At 43.6% G+C, this 10,665-nt stretch overlaps 1 protein-coding gene across 2 annotated transcripts in view; it reads left to right on the forward strand.

The window, feature by feature from the left end:
- The window catches only part of LOC129702557 (immunoglobulin-like domain-containing receptor 2), a 105,599-nt gene extending 95,387 nt beyond the window's left edge, over window positions 1-10,212 (forward strand). For both annotated transcript variants that reach the window (XM_055644323.1, XM_055644324.1), the window contains 3 exons: window positions 110-305; window positions 2,146-2,785; window positions 8,976-10,212. In XM_055644323.1, coding sequence (XP_055500298.1) covers window positions 110-305; window positions 2,146-2,785; window positions 8,976-9,011 — 872 coding nt within the window. In that variant the 3' untranslated portion in view covers window positions 9,012-10,212. The remainder of the gene's footprint in view (window positions 1-109; window positions 306-2,145; window positions 2,786-8,975) is intronic.
- The last annotated feature ends 453 nt before the right edge of the window (window positions 10,213-10,665 follow it).

A 10,665-nucleotide genomic window follows, 5' to 3' on the forward strand; every position in this document is an offset into this window, starting at 1 on the left:
TGAATGGTTTTCGAAGAATTCTGTTGTTCTCTTTTGTAACATTAACCCATTGTGAAAACATTAGAAAAAGATATAAATGAATGATCTAAACTACTTGTATTATATACAGCGAGCAACATGTCAGAGTTAAGTTCACTGCATGATCAGAACACCGATTTCTGCCAGAACTTCTGCCAGGCTCGAAAACAAATGCAACCTCCAGTTACTGACCAGGATATTGACTTGGCATTCAGGGCTCAGCTGGTGAGAGGATCGGGACATTTCAAGAGCAAAGCAAAGAGAGACGGTGAATGCTGCAATAGCAGGTACAACCAAAGCAATGTTCAATCTGAAAAACAACAGTATAGTATTAAAGTTGATCTTCGTAATAACCTTTGGAGCTATTTTGTTTTTGGACATATTATTCCTGTCATCTCTATTTCTAAAAATGAAAATTGACATTCATGTCTGAATTGTGACTGATGGAAAAGCATTGCTGCCGAACAAGATGCACAATTAGAACGTTGAATAGTACAGCTGAGGACCAGGTACTTCAGTCGATGATGTCAGTGTCGACCATGATGCCAAATTAAACTCATTTCCTCTGTCTGCACATGATCCTTATCCCTTCGTTCCCTGCATATTCACGTACGCCTCTTACACACAACACCATATTTGTTTCCACCATTATAATTAACCCAATTCTCTGCCAAAAGCAAGTAATTCCCGATCCCCCAAGAATCCTCTGCAGTAGCTTCACTACCATTGACGTGTGGCTCAAAGGCCATAATTTCCTGAATTATCCCTATTTCTCATCTTAAGCGAAGGAACAATATTGATTTCTCTCCAAACCTCCAGGACCTGTATGAGGCTAGAGGGGATACAAATATCTTGCAAAGGCCCCAGCAAACTCTCTTGCCTCTTTCATTAACCTGGGATAAATCCCATCAGGCCCTGGGGATTTATCCACCTTAATGTTCCCAAATGTCCAAAAACCACCTCCAGCATATTAGTATACTCCATACTGGTTTACTATCCGCCATGTCCTTCCTTCCCTTGGTGAACACCAATCCAAAGTACTCGTTTATTGCCTGACCTACATTCTCTGACCCCAAGCATAAATGTCCAATGCAGTTCTGGTCAGAAGTGTAATGGTCTTGCATGCACTTCTAAATACAGATGAAGCTTCTCTATAACATTTCAAGTTATTTCAGTTCTAAGAACAACCAGTATTTAATTTATATTCTGTAATTTTAGAATTTGAGTAGATTAATAACTTTCGCACTCCTAACCCAACGTTAAAATGAAATGAGAACCACCTGAGATGGTGTATATATTGTTGAATGAAGTCTTAAAAAAGACTTAAGGGCCTGTCACACTCACGTGTCCTTGGCACGCAAATTACGCAACCTCATGGTCGCGTTGAGCCGCGAAGGTCGGGCGCGATTACATGCGTACGCACAACCATCTGGAGCATGTGACGTCATTTGAAGATGGACACAAAGCTGGAGTAACTCAGCAGGACCGGCAGCATCTCTGGAGAGAAGCAATGGGTGACGTTTCGTGTTGAGACTTCTTCAGTCTGAAAAGAAGGGTCTTGACCCAAAACGTCACCCATTGCTTCTCTCCAGAGATGCTGCCGGTCCTGCTGAGTTACTCCTGCATTTTGTGTCTATCTTCAATTTTCTTGGCCCTGCTCTGGGAGTAGAAGTGGGGGCGGATCCAGACCGCAACGGCCGTGAGCCCCAGGCCGAGCTCGGCGATCGTTTGCCTGCTTCTGCTGCTGTTGGAGGTGAGACGTTGCGTTGCGTCGCGCCAGGGTCTTGGGCCTGTCCCACTTTGGCCGTCAGTTACACGACAGGCCGTTGGCGCGCAAAGATTTTGTTCACTAAAAAAATGTTGTGCACAATTGCATACTCCTCCGCGCTTCTCAGTGGGACCGGCCCACGCACGGCCACACGATGCCTCCGCTTACGGCCGGTCGTGACAAACGCATGCAATCACATGCAAGTGGGACAGGCCCTTAATCTTTTAAAGTTTTTACTATGTATATATTTCACAGAATTAAATGAACTTTGATGGTGGTAATTACACTTTAAATAAAAATGTAGTTCATTCTAAATTTGTGTGAAAAGCTGGTAAGAATATTTATTGTTTATTAACTAGGTCGCGGTCTCGATCTTGTGAAAGACAACGAATTGAACTGCACGACAACGAACAAGCAAAGTCACTCGATGAACTGGAAGAATTTGCAGAATCCTATCATTATCGGGGAAGGAGAGGCAACTCCCTGGAGCCAGAACGACGAGAAAGGAAAGAGGCTGACAGAGGGCAGTATTACAAGGCACTCAGAGACCGATACCACAATCAAGGGAGTTCCTTGGATGATTATTACAACAAAAGGATTCAGAGCAGGCATGAACTCTATGAAGCTGACCAAGGACATATTTATAACAGTCAAAGGAAGAGAGATAAGCAGGAAGAATACCCATTAAGGTGTACAAATGATGGCGGCAGAACCTATGATGATGCTTTCATGAACAGTGTTCTGGAGAAAAAGGCCAAAGGCAGATCTTACAATGAAAGCTACAGCAGTGAAACTCCTTCCAAAGCTAGTATTAAGCGGGCTAATGAGCATTACAATGGGAAATCCTCCAGTTACAGGACAGAAGAAGAAGAGACACTGCCTCCTTATACTGAGATGCATTTACAGAAGATTAGGGCAGAGGAAGTGCCAACAAGGGTCTACTATCATAAAATGGAGAACGCTCATGAGCGCAAAGAGCAAACAAGACAGAAGAAAACTGTGAGTTCTTTGTTTTCTTTCAATAAAAAGTAAAATAAAATCGATATCTTTTTGGAACTTGCACAGCTTCTTTGCAATATATTTAATTAAAATGTGAGTATTATTTTGTGTTAATACATTTTATGCTGATGGAGTTTGTCAGTTCTAGAAAACAATATTTTTAAATGTTGCTAAGGTCTGCCAACTATCTGATTCCCGGTCTCTCAGTGTCGCTGATGCAGAGTTTCTGCCTTTTACCTTGCTCCATTCTCTGGTACAAGATACAAAAGATATCTGCTTGCACATTTATTCTCAGGAATTGATGGCACAGGGACCAGGGTGAAGCTGGTTTGAAATTATCATTGCAAGGGAATCATTCCATGGTGAATTGGGAAATTTTTCATCATTATCATTAGCATGAGAGAAATTGAAAGAAAAATGTGTAGCAATTTAGGAAATCCTATTCTTGCTATCAGAAGATTTGAAATTATTCATGGAATGCAATGGTGTTTAATCACAGAATTAACATGGTGGCCCACACTTGGGAAATTTTTCATTTCCATGGTTATTCTCATTAGCATGTGAATTGAAACGAATTGAACTGCAATTACACGACAAACAGGAAAGTCACTCGATGGTATGGAAGTAATTTTGCTTGACATCAATTATCGTGAAAGGAGAGGCAACTCCCTGGGAGCCAGAACGACGAGAAAGGAAATGACAGAGGGCAGTCTTACAAGGCACTCTAGACCGATTGCAATCAGGGAGTTTTTGGATGATTAAGCCAACAAAAGGATTCAGATGGCATGTTTGAAGCCAAACATATTCTAACAGGGAAGATTAAGCAGGAAGAATTTAAGGTGTAATTCTCCTATGATATCATGTTCTGGAGAAAAAAGGCCAAGGCATGGGATTCAAGATGAAACTCCTTCAAAAAATGGAGAAGCGGGCTAATGAGCATTACAATGGGAAATCCTCCAGTTACATTAATACTGGAGATGCATTTACAGAAGATTAGGGTGAGGAAAACAACGGTTTCTATCATAAAATGGAGAACGCTCATGAGCGCAAAGAGCAAACAAGACAGAAGAAACAGTGAGTTCTTTGTTTTCTGTTCAATAAAAATGTTTGCAAGCTTAGATGATTTAAATTCTGTGATTAGGAATACATTGTTATGCTGATGGAGTTTGCAGAAAACAATATTTTTTAAATGATGCATCTGAACTATAATCTCTGGTCGCTGATGCAGAGTTTCTGAAAATTGCTTGCACATTTATTTTCTAGGAATTGATGGCACAATTGACAGGCAATGAAGCTGGAATCCAAATTTTTCATCATCATCATCATTAGCATGAGAGAAATTGAAAGAAAAATGTGTAGCAATTTAGGAAATCCTATTCTTGCTATCAAAGATTTTGCAAAAAATCATTCATGATATGGAATTAGCGTTAACCACCGGCCCACCGAGTCCATGCCGACCATCGGTTACCGCTTTACACCAGTTCCATGTTATCCCACATTCTCATGCGCTCCCTATACACTAGGGGCAATTTACAGAGGCCAATTAACCTACAAACCCCTTACGTGTTTGGGATGTGGGAGGAAACCAGAGCTTGGTAAAACTAATCTTCATTCTTGAATTGCAATTAAAATCAACAGATTGAAAAAAATGAGCATGTTTAACGGCGACTATCCCTCATTGAGTTTTTTCTCGAGCCACCTCGTGAAAGATGGCCTGTTTGTTTCCAAAATAGTCAAATCAGGTATTGATTTATTTTTGGTTTGTAGTTGTCATAACAATTTTGTAGTTGTGATTTTGATATATTTTAGAATAAATTCAAGATGAAGATAGACACAAAAAGCTGGAGCCCAATGTTGGGCGAGTCCAGAACCAGGGGCCACGGTCTTAGAATAAACGGGAGGCCATTTAAGACTGAGGTGAGAAAAAACGTTTTCACCCAGAGAGTTGTGAATTTGTGGAATTCCCTGCCACAGAAGGCAGTGGAGGCCAAGTCACTGGATGGATTTAAGAGAAAGTTAGATGGGGCTCCAGGGGGTAGTGGAATCAAGGGATATGGGGAGAAGGCAGGCACGGGTTATTGATTGGGGACGATCAGCCATGATCACAGTGAATGGCAGTGCTGGCTCGAAGGGCCGAATGGCCTCCTCCTGCACCTATTTTCTATGTTTCTATGTAATTCAGCGGGATAGGCAGCATCTCTGGAGAGAAGGAATGGGTGACATTTTGGCTCGAGACCTTTCTTCAGACGATTGACCTGTCTGAAGAAGGGTCTCGACCCGAAACAACACCCATTCCTTCTCTCCATAGATGCTGCCTGTCCCACTGAGTTACTCCAGCTTTTTGTGTCTATCTTCAGTTTAAACCAACATCTACAGTTCCTTCTTACACAACAGATCCGGCCTCGTAGGTTCAATATTTGATGGTAGACAAACATGTCCCACGCTATGCATTATGGCAAAAAGAAAAAAAACATGCTATCAACAGAGGAGCCAATATAACTTTCCAATAGTAACTCAGCAGGACAGGCAGCAACTCTGGATCGAAGGAATGGGTGATCATATCGGTCAAGACCCTTCTTCAGACTGAGTCACGGGAGAGGGAGATACAGAGATACGGAAGTGTAAGGTGTGAAAACCAGACAAAGGGGATGGAGATCAGGGCAAATGTAGAGTAGATCAATGTTAGCTAGGAGAAGGTAACAACAAAGCAAACAGAGATAAAATGTAAACGAGGACAGACATGATCCTACAGATGTGCACCAGGCCACAATCTCACAGACCATATCTGATTTTATTACTTCCGGCTGTCTCCCATCCAAAAGCCTCCATCTTTACCGTTCCCCAGCCCCGCACGGCTCGGTTTTATCTTCTCTGCAAAAACAGAACTGCCCTGGCAGACCCATTGTTTCTGCTGGTTCTGCCCCACTGAATTAATTTCCCCATACCTTGTCTCCATCGTATCCCCCCCGATCCAATCCCTCCATAGCCATGTCCAAGTCACCTCACATGCTCTTCATTTCTTCAATGACTTCCGTTTTCCAGGCCCCCACTCCCTCATCTTTACTGTGGATGTTCAGTCACTCTACATCTCCATGCCCCTCTGTTTTAAAACCCTCCGTTTCTTCCTCGACCGCAGAACCAGCCAATTTTCCTCTTCCAACACTCTCCGCCGCCTAGTGGAGCTGGTCCTTACTCTTAACAAATTCTCCTTCGACTCCTCCCACTTCCTACAAATCCAAGGCGTAGCCATGAGCACCCATATGGGCCCCAGCTATGTCGACATCTTAGTAGGGTATGTCGAATAATCCCTGTTCCAGACGTACACTGGCCCTATCCCCAATCTCTATCTCCGTTACATTGATGACTGCATCGGTGCCACCTCCTGCACCCGTGCAGAACTCACTCACTTCATTAACTTTACAACTAATTTCCATCTTGCACTCAAATATACTTGGACCATCTCCGACATCTCCCTACTGTCTCTTGATCTCACAGTCTCCATCACAGTAGAGAGACTATCGACTGACATTCACTGTGAACCCACTGACTCCCACAACTATCTAGACTACACTTCTTCCCACCCTGCTTCCTGTAGAGACTCTATCCTCTATTCCCAATTCCCCCGTCTACACCGCATCTGCGCCCAAGATGAGGTGTTCCATACCAGGATATCTGGGATGCCCTCATTCTTCCATCATAGATGAGGTCCTCACTAGGGTCTCCTCGATATCCCGCAGCTCCGCTCTTGCTCCCCCTCCCTCTGGTCATAACAGGGACAGAGACCCTCTAGTCCTCACCTTTCACCCCATCAGCCATCGCATACCGCACGTAATCCTCCGCCATTTTCACCACCTCCAACGGGATCCCACCACTAGCCACAGCTTCCCATCTCCACCACTTTCCGCAGAGACTGTTCCCTCCGCGACTCCCTGGTTAACATCCCTTCCCACCCAAACCACCCCCTCCCCAGGTACTTTCCCCTGCAACCGCAGGAGATGCAGCACCTGTCCCTATACATCGCCCCTCGACTACGTCCAAAGACCCCAACAGTCTTTTCAGTTGAGGCAGAGGTTCACTTGCACCTCCTCCAACCTCATCTACTGTATCCGCTGTTCCAGGTGTGGACTCCTATATATCGGCGAGACCAAGCGCAGGCTCGACGATCGTTTAGCTGAACATCTCCGCTCAGTCCGCCTAAACCTTCCTGATCTCCCAGTTGCTAAACACTCTAACTCCCCCCTCCCATTCCCACACTGACCTTTCTGTCCTGGGCCTCCTCCATTGTCAGAGTGAGACCCAGCGCAAATTGGAGGAACAGCACCTCATATTTTGCTTGGGCAGCTTACACCCCAGCGGTAGCAATATTGACTTCTCTAACGTCAGGTAACCCTTGCCTTCTCTCTCTCCATCCTTCTCCCCTTCCCAGCTCTATGATTAGTCTGATTGTCCGCGTTTACATATACTTCTCCTAGCTAACAATGATCTATTCCATATTTGCCTGGAACTGTATCCCCTTTGTTTCATTTTCACACCTTACACTTCCTTGTCTCTCAATCTCCCTCGACTCAGTCTGAAGATGGGGCTCGACCCGAAACGTCACCCTTTCCTTCTCTCCATAGATGCTGCCTGGCCCGCTGAGTTACTCCAGCATTTTGTGTCTATCTTCAGTTTAAACCAGGTTCTGCAGTTCCTTCCTACAATAAATATCCACGATCTCATTCATCCTAATGGATGGTTGATGGGCCGAGTGGACTCAGTGGGTTAAGGACTTGTCTCCAATACAGATTACCCCTATGTCACGGTGCAGTCTGTGGTTTTCAGTAACTTGAACTCCCTTTTCCCATTTAATTTCCATGTTATGTGGAGATACATTCCTCCTTTATTAAGCCATTTGATTCTCAAAATGATCAAAATGACAAAATAATCCACTGACATTATCTATCAGCTTAGGCATATGACTCTGGGGATGGACAAGGCTCACCTAAACAAATGTTGTCAATTTTAATTTTCAGTCACTCAGTAACGAGGGGCGCTAACATTTGTGGATTAGGAAAGAGTTGTGGTAGACACAAAAAGCTGGAGTGACAGAGGGTCAGACAGCATCTCTGGAGAAATGAAATATGTGACATTTCGGGTCGAGATCTTTCCTTAGAAGGGTCTCGACCAGAAATGTCACTTATTCCTTTTCTCCAGAGATGCTATCTGACCCGCTGAGTTATTCCACCTTTTTGTGTGTGTATCTTCGGTATAAACCAGCATCTGCACTTCTTTCCTACACAAGAGTTTAGGAAGGGAAGGGATGTGAGAGAAGAGGAAAGGTTTCCAGGATCAGAGATTGTGGGAGAAAGGAGATATAGACCTTCAGGAGGGTAGTGTGTTTACGTGTGGCTGAGGGGCCATTTTAACAAGCTGGCCATGGCAACTGCAACCCCACAATACAGTGCATCACAGAACATGCCTTGCAGATTAAGAGAGTGGTACTCCGATATGTCTGTTGATTTATTTAATATTTTATTTTATTAGAAGTAAGCACAGTCATATGGCACCAAAGTGCCTAATATATATTTTCATAATACATTTTATGTACAACTTCTTTTTTTTTTGTTACATTGAAAAAAGATGAGAATAAGAAAAAGAAGTTAGATAGTAAAGGATAGAAAAATGTGAAATATATAGTGTGTGAAGAAAGGAAACGAGTAAATGAAGAAAGTTGAGAGAGAAAATAGTGAAAAGAAAAGAAGGAGATCATTATTCTGTTGATATGTCTGTTGATAAGTCATCGGACTGGGGAGGGCATGGCAAAGGTGGGGCTAGGCTGTGACTGCCAACATCAACTCGGTGTTATCGTATCCAAAACACATTGTCCCCACACTATTGAGTAACTCAAAATAAAAATGCCATTTTAGTTTTTTGCATGCATTTTGTATTTACTTCGTTTCCACCCCCCCCCCCCCCCCCCCCCCCCCCCCCCCCCCCCTACCCCTACCCCCTCCACGTATATACCAGTGAAAGGAAATGTTATTCCTTAACATTAATATTTGGGCAGAGATTGTGAAGCGCAAATCTCCAATACACAATCGGCCATAATGTGGGGGTTACCTATATCTCTCTAGAACTTTGTGACAGATATTTTTAAGGAACATATTGTTAAATCCCTTTTGTAATTGGTGATTGTGTTTTTGTCTTTCAGAATCTTTTCCCAGCCAGAGATGCTCTTGTGGTGTAAAAGCAAAAAGGAGGATGGGACGTTTCTGCCTCTAAGCTCATGCTGTTTGACAAAGGGGAAATGCCATGGACTTCAGAATGCTGACGACATGTTTTGTGTTCAACATGGGCCTCATCAACGCTTGCTTAAACATGTTGCACAACCCTGGGGAGCTGTCTGCCCCAGTTCCATATGTCCAGTAGTGTGAGTCTCTGGCAGATTTGTCAGATTGGTTTACATGTACAGAACACTACATTAATATGATAGCTTCTATGGTATTACTCTGGAATTTAGGAATCATCTCTTTGTATCTAGTGACTGATTCAGTTTAGCTGAGTGTGGCCATTAGCATACAATTTACCATGTATCAAATACAAGCCTGAGAATCAAAGAATGATAGGACACAACTAAAGATCATGCTGGCTTTCTGAAGGGACGAGCCAATTTGTCACTTCCATATTTGCTTTTCTTTCATAGTTCTAATATTTACTGTTTTATTATGTTGACCCTATTACCTCTATAGGGTATCAAGTGACATGTCGAACAAAAGACTCTAAACCAAGGTTTAGTTCAGTACAACTTAATCTGTATTAGAACTTGGGTAACTTTAAACATGCATGCAAATAATTGACTCCTAATAACTTCTCATTTACTTTACTATTTCAACATCACTTCTTAAACTAAATCACAAACTCATGACTTGGAGTCAGATATGAATGAATGGCCAGATTCACTCTGGGGGTAGGGGGTAGTCTCAGGTCCCTCCTTCTTGTGATGGTTGTTCCCAGCTTGTCGCTGCCAATGCCCCTTCTTTTATACTAATTTTCCTTCCATCTTCAAAAGGACGTCTTTGTTCCAACCCAAGGCTCTCATGGCTTTACAGTCAATCATTTCAACCTGTCACTCCTCCAAGGGCTGAATAAACAAAACACATCTTCATTCCTTATCAGGCGAGGGAGTTCTTAATTTTCTCCCCCTCCCATTCCCAATCCGACCTCTCTGTCCTGGGTCTCCTCCATTGCCAGAGTGAGCAACAGCGGAAATTGGAGGAACAGCACCTCGTATTCCGCCTGGGGACCTTGCGTCCGGATGGCATTAACATTGAATTCTCCCAATTTTGCTAACCCTTACTGTCTCCTCCCCTTCCTTAACCCTTGAGCTGTCTCCTCCCACCCTCCTATCCGCCCGCCCTCGGGCTCCTCCTCCTCCCCTTTTCCTTCCTTCTTCCCCCCCCACCCCCCATCAGTCTGAAGAAGCGTTTCGGCCCGAAATGTTGCCTATTTCCTTCGCTCCTAGATGCTGCTGCACCCGCTGAGTTTCTCCAGCAATTTTGTGTACCTTCTTAATTATGTCGCCTGTTCATATCTCCTTCCCATTAGAGTCATTTTGCAATTTGTCCCTTCCAGGCACCGTATCTTCTCCAGGCCGCACTGCCTTAGCCGTGAAGTTACCTTCAGCTCTGCTCTCACCACATGTCAATGACGTGACTATTTTCACTGTGCTCCTTTGATCTCCCGGCATTTTGCTCTGTCTGTCTCTAGCTAGTAGCATCCTCCAAAAGCCTGTCGGGATACCTGACATCCAGTCCCAGGCTATAATTAAATCCGTTATAGATTCCACTTCCACAACATTTTTGATGTGGAATTCCAATTCCAACACTATACTACCCAAGAGA

Source organism: Leucoraja erinacea, chromosome 13 (genome assembly GCF_028641065.1).
Source record: "Leucoraja erinacea ecotype New England chromosome 13, Leri_hhj_1, whole genome shotgun sequence".
Taxonomy (NCBI): Eukaryota; Metazoa; Chordata; class Chondrichthyes; order Rajiformes; family Rajidae; genus Leucoraja; species Leucoraja erinaceus.